We start from the raw sequence: 25,030 nt of genomic DNA, 5'->3' as shown, positions 1-25,030 counted from the left end.
CATGCTTCTGGTGGATATTCAGGTAAATGGGGTTTGTATCTATGTATATGTGTGTGTATATAAATGAAAAAATGAATAAGTAAATAAACACACATGGAAACGTACAGAGGGACATTTCTCTCTCTGCACCAAATGCTAGTCAACACAGTTTGATTTGACATTTCTAGAAACTGCAATGAGAAATGGTGGGGGTGGAAACTCAAATATAGACTTTGTGGGTAAAAACATTCTATAGTGTGTGATAGTTGGGGCAGCCCATTAAACAGTTGTTCCTGTGACACATTCCCCATCGAGATGCAGAGCACAACTGTATGCATCCAGAACTAGTTAGCTGCACGTAAGTTGCACCGAGTTCAATGGGATCTAAGTTCCATTTCCTTCAACAGGACCCAAGTAAGACTAACTTGCTCTGGATTTAAACCCATATTTGATACCTGCAATATTCTCCGAACAATTAATACTTGAAAACGTATGCCAATCACAGCCTCTTCAACTGAACTCCTGGCCACAGAAAAGAAAAACATGGAAGCAGAACAGTAGAGAGGAAAGCAATCTTGTTAGCTAATTTAAAGAGATAATTAGCTGAAGTCAACAAGTTTACTGAATATGCATCTTGAAGGGTAACATCCTGAAAATCTGGTTTGCTACTGTTACTGGTTTGCTCAATTACTGGTTTGTTCAACAGAACAGCTCTTTGCTGTGAATCAGGTCTGATGGCTTGAACCACTAAAACTAATACCGTTCGCCAAGCTACTTTCTGCTTTTGCCGTTTCACACAAAAGTAAAAGTGTAAATCACCACTATTTTCTACATTGCAAACAAATAAACCTGCTTAACACAAGTATATGAAAGATGAATGTCAGACCGTTATGCTTAAAACAAGCTGCTCAAATGCTTGAAAAGTTGACATTAACAGCAGCACGTCATAATCAAGTGTGTGCATTTTGTATCGCCAAACTGATCCTTTAAAAATGATACACGTTTTCAATGACACAATGCAGATATCACATTCCCTCTTGTCTGACCACGGTTAAGAGACCGGCTGTGTGTTACGGACTCAAAATCTCCTTTCCTGCTCCCACACAATCTTCGTCACAGGAAGAAAGGAGATGGACAGGAAAACCTTATGGTTTGTTACGCCAGGCTGGCACAGCAAACAGGTCCAGATCGCAACTTACCACCAGTACGGCCACCTTTTTAATTCAGTTAACCTGTTGCTGGTCCAACTCCACCTCTGCCTTCCTAGACACCCCTTTGGGGGGGGGGGCTTTATACTAGATACCACCAGCAACAGCTTCCATATAACCACCGTTCAGGCAGGTGAATAAAGGAGAGCTCCACGGGGGCTCCGCTTCCTGCCAGCAAAGCCCAGGCACAGTTGAGTTGGGGGGACACCACTTCTTCATCCAAGCCCTGGCCAGAGTAGGGATTTGGTTTGCTTTGTAAGAACCTATCACTCAAAAAAATAATAATTCATAACACTAATAAAACTTTTCCCCCAGATTAATCTCATTCATAACTTTGAGGGTTTTCTTTGAAACACACACGCGCGCGCGCACACACACACACAGAGTGTAATATAGGATTGGATCCAAAGGGGCACTCCCAGTGCTCAAGCACTAAAGGAAAACCATGATGTTTAATCCTGGCAAGCAACGTACACAGCTGCTTGGATCCAACGCATAAAACGTAGGGGGGAACAACAATTTATACTCTAGAGAGGGCTGCTTCTGGGAATGGCACAACAGAACTGGCCCAAACCTTTTTGGGTTTGAATGTAAATCCTAAAGTTGACCTTTACCAGAATCCATGTATATTCTTCTCATGATTAGACACAAAGGTAGCCATATAAAAGATAGCTAACTAGGCTGCAAGCATTCAGATTCATTAGTGGAGAAGGTTTGCAGAAAGATGTAACATCCAATTTAATTTAAAAGAAGAGCAGATCACAGCAGCAAAGAAAAAAGAAAAAACAACCATCCCTGAATATGAAGTTAGACAACATGGATAAAACAAATTAATCAGATGTCAGAAGATATCAGGCTTCTACAAATATAAAGCTGTACATTTATATTGTCAATTTAATGTGGGCTTTTTTTTAAAAAAGGATTAAATTATTATTTATCCATGTTATCTTTAAAAAGAATATGGAAGCAAATGTTTACCTGTATCCAAACGCTTTACAGGGGACTCATCATCCACCTCAGAATCTCCACAAGCACTCCTTGATCTTTTCCTGGGCTGCAGTAGTGTCTCCAACCTTGGAAGGACTACAGACAAAAAGGTTTTGGTCCCTAGCTGTGGAGAAGTTGGCTGGGTTTCAGTGTTCTTTGCAGACTTTGGGGGGCTTACACTTTTCGATTTGCAGAAGAGAACAGAAGTACGTCTGTTTACATCAGTTGATGACTCAGCTACAGCAGAAACGGTCGACTCACTGAGATTACTGTCAAGTAAGTGTTCTGGAGTGTGTCCATTTATTTCTTTCTGAATGGAAGTACTATACAATTCATTGTCAAATTTTACTCTTTTGTAAAGTTTATTCTGCTCTGGATTGAGTTCTACAGGTTTGAGGGTTGGTGGCTCTGAATTAGTCTCCGAGTTTGAAGGAAGAGGTAATGCATCTGATGGTTCAAGTTTAGGGGGAGATTTATCTCCTGAAAAAATTAATAAAGTTGGGTTTTTGAAAACTGATAAGTTATAAGAGCTACTACATAAAACTTAGTATCAAATATGTAGCCCACAATAATTATTGTTGTTTGATACAAAGTATAACACATAAACTTTAAACCAACTGTCCTAGTTAGTGCCTGGATTTAGGGGAATATGGTAAGTGTGGAAAAGATTGGCTCTAATCTTCAATGTATTTATTTCATAGCGAGTCCCACTGGAACCAAAGGACTCACTCTTGCATTGTGGATTGAATCTTAAGAGTTCCAATTTGTGCCAATGTTTTAAGCCTCTAAAATACTATTAGCTTTCAAATTGCATAGCGTTTCATGACGTAAGCTGTTTATAAAAGTACTTAAAATACAGTAAGCTGAGTAATATATCCACCTTACCTGTTTAAACTTTTTCAGTTAGTTTTTTTTAAACACTTTTGGAGCCTGAAACTGTTGAGAATTAATAGGGGGCTTTGAAAGCGTTGCTAAATTAATATATTATTGAGAACTGCAAAACAGCTTAGAGTTACGGTTACCAGTTTCAATTCAGTAAAACTTACACTTCTATCTTAATGGCAAAAACCCGACAGGAAATATCATAGGTTGGCTCCAGACTTAAGTCATGCTTGTAGTGAACCCAACACTAAGGATGACATTCTGTAGTGTACCTGACTGATCAGTGGACTGCTTACATGACACTGAATTTCACCCACTATTTGGAGGAGAGATATATATATTGCAATTTGCTTCTACACACAATGAAAATACTAAACAGCTCCCCATTTAAACTTGCTTTGGATTTTTGAACCTTTTCCATATTTTTGACTTAAAAAAGGATTCAGCATACATTCTTTATTCACATCTCAACCTTTTAATTTTTCCGGTTTTTCCCTTCTTTTTTTGCAGTTCACCTATAAAACTTGCATGGCCATGACTGTGAAGACAGTAGACATAGCAAACATGTGCACCTGAGCTATTAACAACTGCCTTATCGGCTGTATCGGGAGCAATTTCCAGTGCGACAGCAGGGAAAGAAACTAGCCACTAATGAAAATATGAAGGCCCACCGCAACAAATGCAACTTTCTATGTAATGTAAAAACTGGATAATCACTTGGAAACAGATAGGTGCAACAGTAAGCTTCTTTAGGCGCATTAGATTATTCTCACCTCTTCAATCTACTCTTATTTTTTCCATTCCTATATGCTCCCTTTTAAACTGGATTATAGTGATTTCTAGCTTATATGGAAAACAAACTTATTTTACTGCTGCAAGAAACTGAGCAAGGATGCACAAATATGGATTTTCTGAAATCTCTTAATCCCTATGCAATCCTGCCAGCATCACTCTGATCTTATACATGTTTACTCAAAAGCAATTATTTGTAATTCACTCATTGTAGGATTAAGGTACGGAGGGACGCAGGTGGCGCTGTGGGTTAAAGCCTCAGTGCCTAGGACTTGCCGATGGAAAGGTCGGCGGTTCGAATCCCTGCGGCGGGGTGCGCTCCCGCTGCTCGGTCCCAGCGCCTGCCAACCTAGCAGTTCGAAAGCACCTCCGGGTGCAAGTAGATAAATAGGGACCGCTTACCAGCGGGAAGGTAAACGGCGTTTCCGTGTGCGGCTCTGGCTCGCCAGAGCAGCGATGTCACGCTGGCCACGTGACCCGGAAGTGTCTTCGGACAGCGCTGGCCCCTGGCCTCTTAAGTGAGATGGGCGCACAACCCCAGAGTCTGTCAAGACTGGCCCGTACGGGCAGGGATACCTTTACCTTTACCTTAGGATTAAGGTACTCTCGGAATCTGGGCAGGAAACTTAAGAGAGTAAAGCCTTTTTAAAAAAAACCCACCTCTGATTATATACTAACCAATTAAGTTAAGATTCCTAAATTTGTATATAGAACCTACAAAAGTATACAGAAGTGCAGGGCTTTTGATAACACTAAGTAAATTTCTTATCCCCTTTCACTCAAGGATTGTGGCAATTTCTATCAACTTTTTATTAATACTTGCTTAAATTAACAGATCTTACCTTCTTCGCCTTCTTGTTCTAATACTGCATTTTCTTCTTCAAAACTTCCAATACCTGATTCAATCTGAGAGGGCTGATGCTGTTGCTGGCTTATCTTGATGCGAATCAAGTTAATTTCTTTCTTTAAAAGCTTTGCTCGCTTACTCCTAGAACCACTGGATTTCATTGCACAGGTGAGATCAAGTTTTTCTAGTAACTCTTTCAGCTGTTCTTCCAAAGACATGTGCACTCGGTTAGCAGGATTCAGTAACCTATCCACTGAAGTTAAAAACATAGGCATTTGAACAATGTTTTTCACCCTATAGCATTAAGAGCACAGCTAAAACAGTGTGACACGGGTGCAGCAGAAACACTTGATAAATTGTAGGATTCTGTTCTCCCACTGCAGCTGGTATTGTCCCAACAGCAGTTTTCACTAAAATCATTAAAACATACCTAGGAAATCTCTAGGATTTCAGACAGCGGTCTCTGGTGCAGTGGACGTTCCTCATGCAAAGCAGATGTTCCAAAGTACAGTCGAACCTTGGTTCTTTAACAGATTCTGGAAGTCCGTTCAACTTCGAAAACCAAGGGGCGGCTTCCGATTGGGCTGCAGGAGCTTCCTGCACTCAATTGGAAGCCGCAGAAGCAGCAGTCGGATGTTCGGGTTCCAAAGAACGTTCGCAAACCAGAACACTCACTTCCTGGTTTGCGACGTTCGGGTGCCAAAACGTACGAGTACCAAGGCGTTCAACAACCAAGGAGTGACTGTACTAACTTTGCATGCCAAAGGACCCAGGTTTAATCACTGGCATCTCCACTTGAAAGGACCCTCAATAGCAGGGCTGGGCAAAACCAATGCCTGAAACCTGAAAGCTACATCTAATCACAACACTGAGCAAAATGAGCCAATGGTATGATTCAATTTCAAATATTCAATGCTAAGACTGTCCTGGCAGCTCCACAAGCTCTATTGATGATCTCATTCACTTCCCTCTGCAACATGAACTGAACATGAATTTTATGTCCTGAAGGGCACAAAAATGCCTTTATGAGTTATTGTATCAAAGCTACTAATATATTTGGCCATCCAATCTGAAACAAATTCTATGTGTAAGCCTGTATGCAGAATTTCCCTCCCTGTGAATTTCTCCACAGATTTAGCGATTCAAATTTACCTTGCACAGGTCATGAAACAGCACTGATACATTTGCTTTCTGCTATTCTTCCACTCTGCATTCCAGGGACTTGTAACGACATCTGCACTGGGAGTATGTGTTTTTGAATTGCTATAAAAACTCCTTTGCCATCCCCGAAATCTCATATGAATGTATGAGAAGTGCTTTTTCTCAAATCTCACGGCATAATAACAAATGGATTACTATTGCACTACTGCTAGTTTACATGCATGCTTTTGAAGGAAGAAAGCCTACCACAGGTTTAATTAACTCTCTCGACATATACATTAAAAATTGCTTCTGTGTGTGCAGAAGCTGAAATCAAGATTCCTTTCTTTTCCTAGGAGGCCAGAAAGGTAATTATGATACAGGCAGGAATATAAATCATATCGGGGTAAGAGTGAGTAGATGGGGAAATTATGCAAATAAATGGTAGAAACAGGAAGCTGTGGCAAAAGCAAATAGTACATGTTCTAGAAATTCACTATAAACTGGAAGACAAACATAACAGGCACTGTCAGTTAATCTGTGGAAGGAATCCAGAATGAAATGAGGAAAGTCCATTCACCCCTAGTTTAACCTCCCATGTTAAAATATCTTGCCATCTTTCTAAAAAAAGTGATTTTTTATTTTGCTTCATTATGTTCTTATCAGTTTTTTTTACTGTCCAACACTTTTTTCCTATTGCAACACCTACATTCCAGAAGCAGAGTCCACAAAACATGCAAATAAACAATAGGATTTCAGTATTTACTTTCCTAAGAGCAGTCTTCCTGCTTCATATCACAAAATGATCTTTAATCTCAGAGATACAAAAAAAATTGTGATAAGGCTTTCTACATTACAGCAGTCCCCACGATGCCACAAGTGCAGGAAACCCTTGCCATATCCCTAAAGCGCCACACTTTGGTACCAACTGCATATACTGCTAAGCCATGAATCTTCATTTATCAAACCACACTGCATACGCTGCCTAACTTCACTCCTTTGTTCCTGGGAATGAAGCGGCTAACCAAATCACAAAGCTCCTAGCTTTTGTGTTTTGAACTTGAGATCATGTTTGGGCTTTTTTAAAATGGCTAAGCCAACAACCATCATTTAAAGCTGGCTATAAATTGTGGCTTGTACTTAACATTACATGCTGGGTTTGGATATAACATTAAACTTTCCACTTCATAGTTTCTTTCCACTTGTGAAAGAAGAGGAGTGACATAGGAATGCTTGGGTTGCACACAGCTCATGCACAGTAGATTTTAATAAACCATGTTTCACAGCTTAGTGCTATAGGCAAAGATGAGCTTTGTGTGAGAAAAACACCTTGTTTAAAAGGTCAAGAATTCTGAACAAGAATTGACCCACTCAATAACCTGAAAATATTATATCAACACTCATTCTGATGCGTCCTTACCATCTTCCCAGGTAAAAGGTGGAGGAGATTCAAGTTTAGGCCGTTCAGGTAAGTGCATTCCAGTTTCGTTATTATACCCAATTGCCTCCGCATCTCTTCTAGCTTGTCGCAGAACAATACCTCCTTGATCTCTTAACCGCACAGCAGCTCTATAGAATATTGTATCTTTTGCATTGTATTTCATACAGTTTTCAATGATAAGGTTAAAATCTTCTTCAAACTCATTGAGATTTTTATAAGCTTGGGCATCCAACCGTTTTCTCATAGTAGAAAAATCCATGGGATGTTTAATATGATCCAAATAATCTGGAACCTGCAAGTACATTATTTTTTTTAAAAAAATATTTTTAATTCTTTGCTCTTTGATTGAAGCAGAAATATAAATATACTATACCACATTAACAGAAGGCAAAAATTAGTTTCTTCCTAAAAATATTGAATCAATGTGATACATAGAAATGTATAAATGTGTATGTTTGTGACCTTGATAATTTGAAGCTTTGCACTTTCCAAACCTCTGTAAACCTCTCATACAGGACTCTCCTGTATGTGAGTGTCTGAGGGCCCTGCTCCTTCCTGCCACTCACCATCTGGCCTGGGGCGGGGCCTGAAGCCTCATAAGGACTGCTGCGATTTGCTGCCCAGGAGGACTCTCCTGTATGTGAGTGTCTGAGGGCCCTGCTCCTTCCTGCCACTCACCATCTGGCCTGGGGCGGGGCCTGAAGCCTCATAAGGACTGCTGCGATTTGCTGCCCAGGAGGACTCTCCTGTATGTGAGTGTCTGAGGGCCCTGCTCCTTCCTGCCACTCACCATCTGGCCTGGGGCGGGGCCTGAAGCCTCATAAGGACTGCTGCGCTCTGCTGCCCAGGAGGACTCTCCTGTGTGAGTGTATGGGGCCCTGCTCCTTCCTGCCACTTACCACCTGGCCCAGGGCAGGGCCTGACGGGCCTCACTAGGACAGTTGCTGTTACTGCTGGAGGGGTGCAGAGTGCTTTTAAAATGTTTTAAAATTTTTATTTTGAATTTTTTGTATGTGGGGGGGTGGGGTGGGGTGGATGTTTATTGGGCCTGGGAATTTGTTTGATTTTATGTTTTTGTAATTTTTGTAATTTTTATTGTTTTTTGTTTGCAGTGTTTTATTTGTGTTGGTTTTTTTTTGTTGGTTTTTTTGTTTTGTTTTTAAGGGGTTATTTTGCTCTTAAGGGGAGGGGTCAGGGCTGCCGGGGAATGGGCCCCAGCCCATAAAATGGCTGGGATATGTTTCACAGGGGGGAATGCACTGGGACAACCGATCTCAGTGATCACGGGTAGGAGAAGGTGTTACACTAAGACCAGACCATGTCATTACAGAGGAGGCAGGTTTAGTCGTTGTCTGAGGACTATCCCTGCCTCCGGGTCTGGTCCTGACCGGATGAATACTAGAATCAGCAAGGGATACCCACATGACCTGAAAGTGTTGCTGTGCAATGCCAGGTCAATGATTCATAAGACCACTGCCATCCATGACTTGATCATGGATGGAGGACTTGACCTGGCATGTGTAACAGAGACTTGGTTGGATGAAGCAGATGGGCCTGTCCTTGCCGCTGCTTGTCCACCAGGTTTCTCTTACGCACAGCAACCCAGGTCATGTGGGCGGGGAGGGGGGGTTGCAGTGATTTTTAGGAAGTCATTAGTTTGCACCAGGCGTCCTATTGGGAAGACCCAGTTTTCTGAATGCATGTTCTGGAAGTTGGGCAATAGGGGCAGTACAGGATTCCTTTTGGTGTACCGACCTCCCCGCTGCACCAAGGATTCCCTGCCAGAGCTGCTTCAGGTCGTGGCGGATGTTCTCCTGGAGACACCTAGCTTGGTCGTCCTAGGGGATTTTAACATCCATGCCGAGACGACCTTACAAGGGGCCGCTCGGGACTTCGTGGAAAGCATGGCCTCCATGGGGCTGTCCCTGAATAAGTTTGGCCCAACCCATAGCCGCGGACATGCCTTGGACCTGGTGTTTACCTCCACGGATGTTGGTGATCTGACACTAAGTAAAAGTGAAACGAAAGAAGTGCCATGGTCAGACCACTTCCTGGTGCAACTGGACTTCTCTGCGACCCATCCCCTCTGCAGGGAGGTGGGACCGATTCAGATGGTCCGCCCCCGCCACTTAATGGATCCAAATGGTTTCCAGAGAGTGGTAGGGGATGCTTTATCCCATGTTGATGGCCTTTCAGCCGATTCCCTGGTGGCCCGCTGGAATGTGGAGTTAACCAGGGCTATTGACTGTTTGGCTCCGAAGCGCACTCTCCGATTGCATGGAGCCTGGACAGCCCCGTGGTTTTCCACGGATCTGAGGACAATGAAACAATCGTTGAGACGGCTAGAGCGCCGGTGGCGGATAACTCATTCTGAAGCTGACCGGACACGGGTTAGAGCTCAATGTCGAGCCTACCAAGTGGCGGTAGCGACGGCGAAGAAGACTTTCTTCACCGCCTCTATTGCATCTGCAGAAAACAGAAGCAGGAGACTTTTTCAGGTGGTTCACAATTTAGCGGAACCACCTGTTACATTGGGGCCCAGTATGGGCCACATGATCTCCTGCAATGATTTTGCAAAGTTTTTTGCAGATAAAATCGCTCAGATTCGGGAAGAAGTAGTCTCCACTGTGGGAGCAGGGCCGGGGCGGGAGAGTGCTAGAGTCCTGTCTGGTCAAGTTGTGTGGGATCAATTCCAATCTGTTACCTCCGAGGATGTGGACAGGCTGCTTGGACGAGTGAAGCCAACCACCTGTCTCCTGGATCCTTGCCCATCCTGGCTTATAAAAGCTAGCCGGGAAGGACTGGGCGATAGGCTTCGTGGGGTGGTGAATGCTTCCCTCCGTGAGGGAGCCTTCCCAGACCCGCTGAAAGAGGCGGTTATTAAACCGCTTCTTAAAAAACCATCTTTAGATGCGGCCACGATGGCCAATTATTGCCCAGTCTCAAACCTTCCATTCTTGGGCAAGGTGATTGAGCGAGTGGTTGCTGAACAACTCCAGGCACGCCTGGAAGAAGCGGACCATTTGGATCCCTTCCAGTCGGGATTCAGGCCTCATCATGGGACTGAAACTGCCTTGGTCGCACTGGTTGATGATCTCCGGTGGGCTAGGGACAAAGGTGAGAGCTGTTTCCTAGTTCTGCTGGATCTCTCAGCGGCGTTTGATACCATCGACCATGACATCCTTCTGGACCGTCTTGAGGGGCTGGGAGCTGGGGGCACTGTCATACAGTGGTTCCGCTCCTTCCTCCTGGGCCGGGTTCAGAAAGTGGTGGTGGGGGATGAGTGTTCAGACCCCTGGGCTCTCACTTGTGGGGTGCCTCAGGGTTCTGTCCTCTCCCCAATGCTTTTTAACATCTACATGCAGCCGCTGGGAGGGATCATCAGGAGGTTTGGGCTGGGTGTTCATCAGTATGCAGATGATACCCAGCTCTACCTCTCTTTTAAATCAGAACCAGTGAAGGCGGTGAAGGTCCTGTGTGAGTGTCTGGAAGCGGTTGGAGGATGGATGGCGGCTAACAGATTGAGGCTGAATCCTGACAAGACAGAAGTACTGTTTTTGGGGGACAGGAGGCGGGCAGGTGTGGAGGATTCCCTGGTCCTGAATGGGGTAACTGTGCCCCTGAAGGACCAGGTGCGCAGCCTGGGAGTCATTTTGGACTCACAGCTGTCCATGGAGGCACAGGTCAAATCTGTATCCAGGGCAGCTGTTTACCAGCTCCATCTGGTACGTAGGCTGAGACCCTATCTGCCTGCAGACTGTCTCGCCAGAGTGGTACATGCTTTGGTTATCTCCAGCTTGGACTACTGCAATGCGCTCTACGTGGGGCTACCTTTGAAGGTGACCCGGAAACTACAACTAATCCAGAATGCGGCAGCTAGACTGGTGACTGGGAGCGGCCGCCGAGACCACATAACACCGGTCTTGAAAGACCTACATTGGCTCCCAGTACGTTTCCGAGCACAATTCAAAGTGTTGGTGCTGACCTTTAAAGCCCTAAATGGCCTCGGTCCAGTATACCTGAAGGAGCGTCTCCACCCCCATCGTTCTACCCGGACACTGAGGTCCAGCCCCGAGGGCCTTCTGGCGGTTCCCTCACTGCGAGAGGCCAAGTTACAGGGAACCAGGCAGAGGGCCTTCTCGGTAGTGGCGCCCGCCCTGTGGAATGCCCTCCCATCAGATGTCAAAGCGATAAACAACTACCTGACATTCAGAAGACATCTGAAGGCAGCCCTGTTCAGGGAAGTTTTTAATATGTGACATTTTAGTGTATTTTTCATCTCTGTTGGAAGCCGCCCAGAGTGGCTGGGGAAACCCAGCCAGATGGGCGGGGTACAAATAATAAATTATTATTATTATTATTATTATTATTATTATTACTCTGTTCCCTTAATCTACTTTTAAAGGCAACCTTTATTTTAAAGTGACCTGGGCAAAGACAAATTAATTTTAATAGTTAAGCTAGAAAATAATCTAAAGTACTCTTCTGAGATTTGTATGATTAAATGCTATCATCTGGTTGAAGAATCAAATATTAGGGTTGGATTGAACTAAACAGTTGCACTAGCAGGAGCAGAAATCCTTGCACGAACAGATACTGGATTCCTCCTTTAATGTTTAATTTTAACAAAATAATTATTTTTATATTTATGCTTTCACAAAGTTTAGAAAATGAAGGTATTAACATTTTAATGTTTGCAAATTAAAGCATTTTATCCTTCATGTGCAAGTCTGGTAATGCCAATTCTTTTTTTACCAGGTTCCACATCCTGCATTGTATTTCCATGCTGTTGGCAGAGGGGGACTTTCCTCCTCTGGCAACTCCCTCAATCTCTATGCTGAGTGCAAATGAGGAATGGAGTGATCTGTCCATCCTCAGCCAGGTTACTCACTCACCTGCATGAAATTCCATGACACCTATGGCTACCAAGCTAGCGCTTCAATACAAAACTGATCAACTGTATCAGAAATATTAAAGTTTCACCTCTTTAAGATTCACTGGTTGAGCAAATATGCGAGCAGAATCCTTTTCCTGTAGTTGGTCTAGAACTGACCGCAGTAGTACAGTAAATGGAGTTAGCTGAAGTTCCATGGCAACCTGTTCCACTTTGATCTATGCAATGGAAGACAAACAGAGCCCATTTCATTCATGGATACGATTGCAGACTGTAAGTATGAAAAATTGAATTTATCAATCCTAAGCAACTGTATTCAGAAATAAATTCCAACAAGTTTAATGGTGCTTACTCACAAAGTACTGCAGCTTAAATGTTATATGTGATGTATGTTCAATGTGCAGTAACAAGGAAACATTGATTTGCCTGTATTTGGCAATGTTTACAGCTTAATTACAAAACCCCGTGTGCTTTTGGCAATACAACTAACGTAGAGCCATAGGTAACATTCAAGAAGAGAGTATACCAATGAAAACACGACACATAATCATGGTGCTCTTTCAAAGCTTGGAGCCTTTCCAGTTACGCCACACTTCCAAGGTGCTCTAAGGCTGTTCCAAGTTGCCCTGAAACATGCGCAAACACCTACAGAGAAAGTTAGGGATATTGAGACTAAGGCCTATTAGGAAAGGTTGAAGGAGTTGGGTATGTTTAGCTTGGAGAAAAGGCTTTTAAAAAATGACACGATAGCCATAGCCAAATATCTGAAGATGGCCATCACATAAGTAACAGCAAATTTGTTTTTTGTTGCTCCAGAAGGCAGGACCCAAAAACAATGGGTTCAAATGACAAAGCGGGGGGACGGGACAGAATTAAACTAAACATTAGGAAACAACTTTCTGACAATGCAAGCTGCTTGACAGTAGAACAAAGAGTCTTGGCAGGTGGACACTCATTCATTAAAGTGTTTCAATGCTGGATGGCCAGCCATCTGGGATGCAGCGCTACGTTTACTGGAACTAGGCAATCTTTGGGGTACCTTCCAATTCTATGAGCAAGCACGGTACAAATGCATGAGATCTCTGATCCCCAAAGCTCTAAGATTGGGAAGAGGGTAGGATTCACTATGTGGGCGTCCAAAATGTTTCAGAAATGGAGCATGAAACACGCTTAAAAACCCCCTGGAGATTAGAATTTGAGAAAGGGGTTCTTCCTGACAGTTCACTATGCTTCAGAGATGTCCTCCACATATTGTGATGTCAGATACAAGGGGATCCTACCCCTCCCTCATTATGAGAAGAGCAGGTTTCTGGTAACCATAAATTCTGGCGGCTACCAAGGCCACCCAAGATTTGTGGGTCCCCGAGTGTGTATCCTTTGAATCAATCCTGACTTGGCAACATTTCCCTTCAAAATCCTAATAAATAAAATTACTCATATACCTGTTCTCTTTTTAACTTTTCTCGTTTTCGTATAAGTTCTATCAGCAGCCGTGCTCTCTCCAGATCATGACGGAGCCTTTGCCAGTACTTCAACTTCTCCTTTAAGGCTTGTGTTTCTTCATCATCTTCCCTCTTACGAAAGAAAAGTAGTGGTTTCTATGTTATTCTGCTCTTAACTCTACAGCTAACAATAGCTTCTAGCAAGCATTTCAAGAATAATTTTGAGTCCAGCTAGCCTGTGAAGTTACTTACGATTCCAGGTATACTATTTTTCTCTGATAGAACAAAGATAGGAATTAAAATCTCATCTTCATTTTCACTTAATACACAATTACACTGTTCCTAGCTACCTATGCCATATATTATCAACTCAAATCACATGAGCAGTTTAATTATGTTGGAAATTACGGAAGATACATACCTGTTGTGTGTTTCTTTGTGACTGCAAACTAGACTGCAGTCTTCTCAATAAAGGGACACCATTTCTGGACAACCTTTTAAGTAACCAGTAACTATGTACTCTTTCAACAAATTGCTTCTTTCGCTGAATAGCCACCTGATTCATAATTTTATTTAATCTAAAGCATAGGGGGGAAACAAACATATTAATTTTTGTAACTCAGCGCTGCATATATTAATTAAGAAAGAAAATGGAATACTTCTGAATCGGAAATGTTGGTTTTGAAATGATACCAATATTTACATGGGCTGGTGTAAAAAGAACTTCAGGAAAGCCAGGTATCCCCCCCTTTTTTTATTTTGGATGACATACCTATGTTACATCGCAAACTTGTTTTGGAATTACCCTTGATTTCAAAAGTTTTACCATGCACTGGGGGTAAGGGACTGCTCCCCAAGAAACGCTAACTGAAAATTATTTTAGGTACTCGGAGCTAGTCACACTTTTAGAAGCAGGGTATTATAAACAGTTACATAAATCTTACAAACCTGATATAGCAAGAATGTTATTTTCACCTGTCTTAGTGGAATGTTTCACAATACAGACCAAAAAGAAAAGAAAGAGCCTGAACTACACACATACCTTAAGACCTTTGACAAATCAATACATATTCACTGAATTCCTTTCTTTCATTAAATTATTTAACGGTTTTGCTACTGAAGTTATGTAGTGAAGCCTGGGAAGCACGTTTACAAGACTTATAGTATCACATGTCCAAACACATACCTGTTAAGACACATTTGACTGTGTAATACTAAAAAAAGAATCAACTCTCTTTCAATTAACCTGGTTGCCTAGAGATAATTCTTAACTGATATAAGATCCAGGCAAGTTGCCATTTACAAGTTTGATGTATCAGACTGCTATATTTCTATTACTATGCCAGCTGTGTTTGCTTCATCTAAGTACTAACAGGTGCATCTTATTTCCACTAGTTTTTTCTTCTTCATGGCATGCCAATCTGGATAATAGGGGATTACATTAGGAATGTTGAGGCAGAAATAACCTTCTAGTAATTAACCAAAATATTTTTGGGGGAAAACAAATTTACAAATGAGTGCTAAAACTGTTATTAGAAACAATTCTCCTTACAAATCTGCATGCAACTTCACTAATTTTATTCAAGGGATATACAAAGGTATTAGAACCGCATATAGCATCCAAAGAACTGCACACGCACATATACAAGGGGGTTTTTTTGGCCACCCATCCAAATGCCTATTCCACTGCTCCTGAAGGTTGGGAACCATCAAGAGTAAATTTAAATTCAGAATTAGGAGCTATAAATCAAAAGCAAGATTGGCAACCCTCCCAACCTCCCTGAGTACAATCGGACTTGGATCTGGGCCATTGGTCTGTATGTGTAATTATTTCAGAGGCAGTAGTACACTATTAAAAGCACAGGGGAAAGGGAAATATTTAACACTTCCTAATATCAGATAAAATACCAAGATTAGACCAAATAGTCTGCCCAGTAGTTTTCTGGGTTGAGGCAAATATGTCCCAAGATATTACACCTGTTAGGGTTGCCTTTAAGATTTCTCAAAATAAACAAAGTCAATATATGAAATAGTAGAAGTATGCAGCACCCAACCTTCCATTTCCAGTGTGGGTATCACATCACACACAGTAAGTACCCTGGGCTCCTCTGGGGACGAAGGCAGGATATAATTTTAAAATATAAAGCAATATGTAGCCAATAAGGATACTTTCTAAAATTAATGAGTTCCATGAAATTATTTAAATATATACATGATGTTTTGTGTTTAACCCCTCTGAATGTTTAGAGGTTGACACCATCATACAAACAGGAAGTCACTCTTGAATAGCCCCCCTATTCACAAACCCAACTCCACTAACACAGCATAGCTGGGGGGGAAAACAGGGAACCCCATAAAATAAAATAAATTCTAACTGCTAATTGAGGATGTAGGCAACCCCTTTTTCAGGGCTGCATTTCAGTGGAGGACAGAAACAGAAACGATGATGGGTAGAACTAGAAACATTCACTAGATGAATGTGAGAATCAAGACCATTCTGTGCAAGTCTACTCAGAAGAAAGTCTCATGGGACTGTGACAGGGTTGCTCTCAAATAAGCATACAGGGGATTTTTTTTAGAACAACAGATTAATAGCTGTTGTTTTTGAAAGCAAGTAAAAGTAATTCTTTCGATGGGTCACACAAACAGCAAAAGCCTATCCATTTGTTCTCAGACATCCATTTCCTCAAGCCATACAAGCAGGGGAAATTATTTTCTTTAGAGAAACAAACATAAATTTAAATTAAGCGAAATACTGCCACTTGCAGTTGCTCCGAAGCTACATAAGGAGGGGAAGAACACTTTGAAAAACAAAGAAGAGTAAGTAGGAAATGTATGAGCAGAGAAGAAATGTTGATGGGATGGGGAAAGGTGGCAGCTTCAAGAAACACTGAAGGCTGAATAAAATGAGGTCAAAGGCTACAGACCGTCCACCTGTGATCTAGGCAAATAATTTAAAGGATTCCTGTTCAATTTACCGTATTTTTCGCCCTATAGGACGCACTTTTTCCCCTCCAAAAATGAAGGGAAAATGTGTGTGCGTCCTATGGGGCGAATGCAGGCTTCACGCAGCTCTCCACAAGCCGTGGGAGCCCGCGCCGGAGAGTTGCCTGCATGCTGAAGCCTGGGCGCACTGAGCTCAGTGCGCCCAGGCTTCATGCAGTTCTCCGCAAAGCGCAGGAGCCCGGCGCTGGGCTCCTGCGGCTTGCAGAGAGTTGCCTGTTCTGGGGGTTGGGGTCGGGGGAAGCTCGGGCTTCCCCCGCCCCAGCCCCATGCCTGGGGGGGAAATAATTTCCCCCCTTTATTTCTCCCCCAAAAACTAGGTGCGCCTTATGGGGCGGTGCGTCCTATAGGGCGAAAAATATGGTAAGTGAACTCAAACCACAGCAATGATGACTCTGAAAGCTATCCTCACTCTTCTACAAAAATATTAAGTTACTGAGTAAGAAGATTAAAAAAATTCTATTAACTTGTTTGTCAAATAGTGCCATAAAGTATTGCAAGTTTCATTCCCTATCAATAAGCTGACAACTAAAAGAAAATTAAAATAAAGCAAATTTAACTTTAACGTACTATTAAGGTAAATAAAGCATTGACTTCTAACGTTTTTCTTACCTCTGAGGAGGGATACACGGAGCAGATACTGCAGGCATAACTGTACAGGGTTCAGCCGGTGTCTTCTTCGACTTTTTAGCCTTTTTTCTGACCTTTGATGTGGACCTTGTTTTGGCAGAGCCCTCTTTTCTATAGAGGCCATTTTTCATTTCAGCTTCTCCATAAATGTTCAGAGGTCTCCGAATGGAACCTGGTGGTGTATGTACATCACAATATGCAGTCTTTTTTACTGAGAATGTCGTGCCACTACCAGTTAATTCTTTCACTGGTTCCATTTTCATATACAAACCAGCTTTTTGAGCACATGTAACATGGAATGCTGTGTAGCAGTTTGCTTTGTGGCACTGAATACAGGCACCAACACCTTTCTGTTTACAGAGGTAGCATGTTAACTTCCATCGGGCAGGGGGAATGTTCTTAACTCCATCTATTGGCTCAATAAAAACTGTATTGGCAAATCCAACTTCCGGAATCCAAAGAGCACAAACAACATGTCCCCATCGATCATCATCTGTCTTTTTAAAGGCACCTCCTTTGTTTGGACACAGTACACAGTCTACAGGCCGTGAACGGGACTGTAGACACTGTCTGCAGAGCCACTGGCCCTCAGGTATATATGGCACCCCATAACACTCCTGATGCACTGCTAAGTTACACATATCACAAAAAAGAATTACATTGCTGTTCTGACACTCTCCATCCATGCAAATACAACAAACTGCATCTTCATCAATTAAAGACTGATGCTCACCCTGTTTTTGAGTCTCACAATAAGATTCTTTCTCAAAACGGTCCATAAGAAATTCAAACATGTTTTGCGATACAACCGAGAATCCATCACTCTTTCGCTTTTCATTGATTATTTCTAGCCACGCATAATCTTCTTCATCCATATCATACTCCACTTCATTATCAAGTTCTTCCGAAGACTTTTCAATAAATTTATAGTACGATGGAGGCCTCCGGGGTGCAGAAGGTGGACTGTACTCAACAATATGCACTTTGGGTTCTGGAAGAGTACTTGCTGTAGACGGGATGCCATGCGCACTCGGAGACGTTTCATTTTTCTTTTTAACTTTGTTGTTTCTATGCCTCTTTGTTCTCAGAAAGATTGGTGGCCTTTCACTATTTTCTTTATTGCTGTTGCATTCACTTAATTCTTGGGCTGTAAGATCATCTTCTAATATAATTTCCAGGGGTTCAAAGATACTGATCCTGTGCAATCGCCCTTCAATTTCTATTTCTACCATCCTTTGAGCCTGGGCATAGGTCAAAGTTTCTCTAGTAGGGGAGTGTTTAATACTGCATGGCGAAGAAGAGTGTCTTGCTGAAGATACTCGATGACATCTTCCTTTCCTCCTCATTTGGTACTGATTACCTAAAATTAGAAGCATGATTGTAAGATGAAATTGTATATTTTAATATGAAAACAGGAAAGACAAACGGAGAAACATTTTTTTACCTACTAGGTGGTTTCTATGATAAAAATTAAATGTAGTATCTTGAAGGCATTTAAAAACTATGAAACAAAATACTTTCATAAGACCACAGTAAGAACTCCACACATTTTTGTAATTTAAGAAAACTCTTAAACAGATGTGTGTGCTGTCATTAAATCAGCCTTCCCCAACCTTAGCTATGCAGATGTTGTTGTACTACAACTCCCATCATCCCTGACTACTGGCCACAATGGCTAGAAGTGATGAAGATCGTAGTTTAACAATATCTGAAGAAACAGAGTTATAGCATGATCTAGTAGCATGATATATTTACTGGTTTGCTGGTCACTGGTATTCAAAATGAGTTGGATCCAGAGAACTGTGATTGAAAATCTGCTTGTACAGTAGGGCTTTCCTGACTACAACCACCCAAAGCTGCTCCTGAGGGTTGAGAGCCCTTGTCTAATGGCTTGGGATGAGAAACAGGAAGTTGCAGCAGGGCAGGTACATTCAGAATAATTCAGCAAGGTTTCAGAAGCATTTTTCTACTCACACAAGACACAAACAAGCCCATTTCTTAAAACTAAATAGTTTATCCACTTATTATCATTATTCCATTTATCTGTTGCATTTTTTTGTCACAGGCAGGAAAAAGTCATTGTTAAAAAACACATAAAACATTAAAACCAGAAATGAAAAGAAAACGTTAAAGTATCCCATCCCTTCTAAAAGGCTCTATACTGTTAAAAGTCAAAGGCCTGGTTGAAGAGGAATGTTTTCACCTGAAACCTGAAGCTATTAAGTGATGGCAATAGAAGAGCCTCCCTGGTGACAGCATTGCTTAAATCCTATGCACGCTTACTTGGGAGTAAGGGACACTGACGTCGATGTAAATATTGTGCTGTTAAAAATACATGCATAACACATTTTGCCTGATATTAAATAAAAGGAGAAAAAAAGACTAACAGCATGTGATATGCAGTACGTTCATTAGTAACTTGAACAGACGATCAGTGAGCCTGTCTACAGTCCAGTTCACATGTCATTTTAAAACATAGTTTAAAATAAACTATGGTATAAAGCAGGCAGGTCCAACAGGTAGATCGTGATCTACCAGTAGATCACTGAATGTCTGTGGTAGATCACGGGTAGATCACTGTCTCCTCCCAAAGAAACTCAACAAGTTTGACTCCCCTAAAAAAGCTCATCATTTTCGTCCTGCTCCCCCCAAAAACGGGCCTTCACCCTTCCTAAAAGCTCGGCAACTTAGACCTGAACCCCCCAAAAGGGGGTAGATAACTACCAGTTTTTAACTGTGAGTAGATCGCAGTCTCTTGGGAGTTGACCACCCCTGGTATAAAGTGATCAGTGTGTTGGAGCACGTTGATCGAAAGACTGTGCTTTGTTTTTGCCTTCAGCACACTGGAGAAGAAACTGGAGGGTGGATTCAAGTTACTTACAAACCAGTGGTTGTCATTTGCCCAAACTCACAAACACACCACACAGTGTAAGCAAAAAACAAATATTTGCATACTGCTCATTAAGGCTGGCCTTTCAACACTGTGATATATCACCAGCTAAACAATGCAATTTACTCATATATCACAATGTCTGAAATAAGGATGGAGCCATGTAGAGGCACTGGATGGCTTCACGGTTTTTCCTACATTGTGATTTTTGCGCAGCACACAAACACACACATCACAATTTGTAAAATATTGCCCGGTTAAAAATTATGAAACCAGTATCATTATATGGACTTTAAAACTGTTTTGGACAATATATCACCCAGCCATACTGCTCATGGCTTGTGTGGGAGGAGGGAACAAACCATTACTTCTGGTTCCTGCATGATGGAAAGCTAGCTTCTGGTTTGCTTTCCTGCAGCTAAGGACTGGCAGAAGCAAAGGGAGAACAAAGCACCTGTGCTTTCAGAAGTGTGCAGAATGTGAACCAGTCCTTCAAGCAATAGCAAGCTTTGATTGCAGATTTGTTTATTGGAGAGATTAATGATTCATTGGGCATGCCACTTCCTACTTTCACTATATATATTTGAAATAGTGAGCCACTCCTTAATTCACATTCAAACAACTATCCATCATTCACAGGTGTAACATAGCATAGCATAAACTAAAACAGGTACACTTCACTGACACCAGAGTCCTATGCACAGGCAGAAAAAACCCATCTGCTTGTAAGGACTGGGGCTGCCAATTTTTGCAGCATTTCACAGCATGAAGAATCCTGAAGGGTCCTGTGACTTCCAAAAGCAAGAAGGCAGAATGGAGAATAAGTGGGTGGGTGTGGGTGGGTGGGTGTTTGAATGACAGAGTGAGAGATAGTACACCTGCAATGAAAGGAGCTAGGAAGCTCCAATGCATTTGCAGAATACTGTGCATAGCCTTTTGGATCAAACATTTTAACATTATTTGGAAAGTTTATTTTGCACCTATTTGTTTTATTTAGATGGGTTATCCTAAAGACAGATATTGAATTATACCAGAGCTTGAAATTTTGGTGCAAGGAACGGAATGGTGCCAGTAAATGAAGGCATCTAAGGCTATCATTGGAGAGGTGATAACTATACAAGACAATGTTCCATCAGGTAATTCCCTGGGACCTCCCACCACCACCAGTGCAAAAGAAAGAAAATAAAAATCCATCACCTTGTTTCTAATACAGGATGTCTTGAAATATTTTTTAAATGGACCTCTGCAAAAATGGCTCAAAGAAATGTGAAGTGAGCATCAGATGCTGATTTCTATGAAGGATTTGTTATAGCAACTGACAGATGTCAACAACTACTTAAAACATTTTTTATTCTCCTTAGCTCCACACTATTGAGGATTGCATTCTACTCTTCTATCAAGCAAAATGGATCTCCAATTATGAAAAATGACTTGCACAAGGTCTTTCATGCAGTGGTTCCTCACCGACTCCTTCTGACTGCAACCCACAGAGCTCTCCAAAGCCAAGGAACATGGGATTGCACATGGAGGGCTACAGTGAGAAAGTGGTCTCTCCCCACACCAACTGTGAGGAACAGATTTTAGGGGTAAAGAAACAACTCTGTTGCACAAGTAGCCTAATTTATCTCATGGTCTGGATCTAAGCCAGCACGTGAAATCCACAGAATTAAATCCAATGCTGAATTTGTAGATATTTTTGTTCAACTACAATATATACATAATTCATGTTTGTGACCTATATTACTATCAACAAAGATTGTTTCCATAATGTTTTTATTTTTCTTAGGTAGAATAGAAACCATTTTACCTGATGTTACAGGATTTCACTTGTGTTTATGGTTGTGTAGCTTTTAATACATACTGTCTGGAAATTATACAGAGGATGGTATATTTTGTGTACATATCTCTTTTACTTGCCTCTGAGAAGGGACAGTTTTCATAATGAGATATAGCAACACTTTCAGGTTCTGGGTTAAAGCAGACACTGACACAATTTGTAGTTATGAACCAACAAATGTTGTGATGCAGTGTAAATGAGCCCATAAAAAAATCATTTGGAGAAAACTTGGAGGAACGTAATTATGACTGATATGCTTGGGAAGAAGTGGGACATTGGTTCCTTCCCCTTTAGTGTATTGCTTGACTTGCTCATCAGCAGAAAAATGATATTTGAATGGCTCTGTCTTTTAATAGGGTCAGAAATTTGGTGGGAAATGCTGGTGTTTAATACAGTACAGTACACAAATGCAAGTACGAGGCAGCACCTGTGAGGGATGCAATGTGCTTCTAATGGGGAACAGGGCAAGAGAGAAAAAGAAGAGTTATGTTGTGAAAATTCACATGCCAAAATGTGAAAGAAAGGAAATACAGTGAGTTGATCTCAAAAACGAAAGGAGCAAAATCACACCTTGGCCATTTCTGTAAACTGTCCTGTTTACAAACAATGTAGGCAAATTTTATTGTTCTGTTTACAGCAATTATTTTTCATTCAATAAATAAACTATCTGCTGAACAAGTATTCACTTAAGGCAGATTTTCCAGATGTTTTGATTACAACTCCCATCAGACCCAGCCAGCATGGCCAATGGTCCAAACTATCTGGAGGACAAAAGGTTGGAGAAGACTGTCTCACAGCATCAGATTCTCTCCCCAAGGCACCAACCTTCACTGCCACAGGATCAATTTTACTCTAACAGGAACAAAACAAGACTATGACTACTAGATAACAAAACAATGTATTATCTGGATAGCCTCAGTGCTATTTTCCAGACTAAACTACAGCACAATCAACAACGAATTAGCTTCTTAGAACATGGACCACAATAAGTGGTCAACTTGATATAATCAGTAAAAAACTGTGGCTAGCCTTGATCATTTAGAGCCATACAACCATTCAACGTTACTAAGGAAAGCTTTGCTCCCCGAGGATTAGAATAATTTCATGCAGTTAGTAAAAGCATATTAAATTAAATATAATTTTTTCAACCATTATCTAAGCTCACTCAATTCCTCTGGGAGGTTTGATAAAAAGCTAATTATTTCATTTCAGTAAGTGCACAAGAGGGTGTGCATCAAGTGTGCTGAAGGGCCTATGCCACCTACACAAGATCACATATGCCTACTCCAGACTGTATTTAATTTTAAGTGCCCATGTCACCGATAGCTCATGTGCATTCATGTATTCACCTTAAAAAGCATGGGAGGTAAAAGTCCTTTGTATGTACACGTACACAGAATCCCCCAAATGAACAGGGCAATGGTCCTGTATTTCCATGTCCTCCAGCTCAGTATATGAACACTCAGTGAACTAGGCTGTTATAGGAAATATTGGTCTGTCTACAACTCTCATATCCACAATATAGTCAAGGAAAATGAGTTCGTGGTTTGGGAAGCACTCATCTGCGAGTGGGGTGTAAGAGGACAGAAATACTATGGGTATCCCTTGCATTTGCGGATGCTACAACCACAACAGGAAGGTCCATGCACCCAGATGACAAGTATGCCAATGGAGTTAAAGTTGTTAAGGGTTACTAGTATTTGGTAATCTTGAGCAAAGCACCCTATCTCCCTTCCTCCCACTGTTCCACCATGGACTACAAAGCTATAACAGACACTTAAAGGAATGCATGCCTAAAAAAAACTTGCTCAAACATTTTATGGACACAGGCCCAAAGTCCTGCACGCCTTCACATGCAGAATGATTCTTAGGTCACAATCTTTTTTCTGTTATTACCCAATAACTGGTTGTGTTTGTGGTTTATTTGAGCTTAGACTGTCGTAATTTCTAAAGCTTCTTATACAGCCTTATAAAAAGAACTGAAGCACAAAACAAAATAGTATTTATAAAGTTATCACTGCAAAACTTAGCTTTGATATATTACTTTTAAAAACTGTGCAGACTGCAAAACATGTATCAGAAAGCAATTCAACAGGCAACAGCTGCTTCTTAAAAAAGTGGTAATAGAAGACTACTGGATAGTAATCATCATTTTCTCTTCCAGTAACCGCAGCTGTTAGTAAGAAAAGAATAAGGTAGCTGTGCAATGATATCTGAAGACATAAAACAAGCAACACTCAACAAATGTCTGCACTGGGGAAAATATTTTACACATATTCATGGCACCAACTCTATTTGAAACATTTGTGTCAATGCCCTCCCTTCAAATGACAGTTCTCCCACTTCCCCATGTTACAGAGGATGAATATTCCTTATTTTCAAATTGTGTTGACATTTTTTTCCACAATAAGCACTTTTGGGAAGTGCAAATATTTCCACTAAATCTTTAATCACAAATACTGAGGGGTAAGAAAGAGGAGTAGAAGCTACATGAACTTTGTGAAATTGTAGTGTTTTAATAGCTAGTTCATCGAGTGAACACCCAAATGCAAGAGGCATCTATACAAACCTTCATCAAAATTGGCACTCTTATGAAACAGCCACTCAGACCTGTTCTGGTAGCTTGCAACTCATCTCCCACCTCCTCCGCTTTTTTTTACTGGTTCCAGACTGAACTGCATCAAATCCAATGTCACATTTCAATTTTTGTAACAGAAAGAGGGCTATGTTTGTGTGTGTACACAATGGGGAGCATTTCTAAGCTTTTTATGGAGAGCTATTACAACATAATCCTATGGCTTTCCAGTTCAATGGGATTTACCCATCACATTGAATCAGATTGAATCCTTGGAGAACCAACTGACTTAACAACCTTGTGAGGTAGGCCACTACTTCTCTCATTTTATAATTGGTGAACTGATGAGAAAGACAGAAATGGATCTCGCATTCAGACATTTTTAGATCCAAGCAAACTTTTAAAATACCCAAACTGTGTTTACAGTACTATTTGACAGCCATAATTCATTTCAAAATCTCAGACATTATATAAATGAAAACT

The 25,030-nt window shown here is 41.4% G+C and overlaps 1 protein-coding gene across 5 annotated transcripts in view; it reads right to left on the bottom strand.

The window, feature by feature from the left end:
* The window catches only part of BRD1 (bromodomain containing 1), a 44,977-nt gene that overhangs the window by 18,231 nt on the left and 1,716 nt on the right, over window positions 1-25,030 (bottom strand). For 2 of the 5 annotated variants that reach the window (XM_083701327.1, XM_083701328.1), the window contains exons 2-8: window positions 17,228-18,605; window positions 14,034-14,190; window positions 13,613-13,744; window positions 12,260-12,388; window positions 7,256-7,568; window positions 4,691-4,948; window positions 2,166-2,654 (exon numbers count right to left, since the gene is read on the bottom strand). In XM_083701327.1, coding sequence (XP_083557453.1) covers window positions 2,166-2,654; window positions 4,691-4,948; window positions 7,256-7,568; window positions 12,260-12,388; window positions 13,613-13,744; window positions 14,034-14,190; window positions 17,228-18,591 — 2,842 coding nt within the window. In that variant the 5' untranslated portion in view covers window positions 18,592-18,605. The remainder of the gene's footprint in view (window positions 1-2,165; window positions 2,655-4,690; window positions 4,949-7,255; window positions 7,569-12,259; window positions 12,389-13,612; window positions 13,745-14,033; window positions 14,191-17,227; window positions 18,606-25,030) is intronic. The other 3 variants (XM_083701329.1, XM_083701330.1, XM_083701331.1) reach the window with 2 other exon arrangements.

The sequence above is a fragment of the Podarcis gaigeae genome (genome assembly GCF_964106915.1).
Source record: "Podarcis gaigeae genome assembly, chromosome: 10".
In the NCBI taxonomy this organism is placed as follows: Eukaryota; Metazoa; Chordata; class Lepidosauria; order Squamata; family Lacertidae; genus Podarcis; species Podarcis gaigeae.
This window is presented reverse-complemented; position numbering and strand designations above follow the sequence as displayed.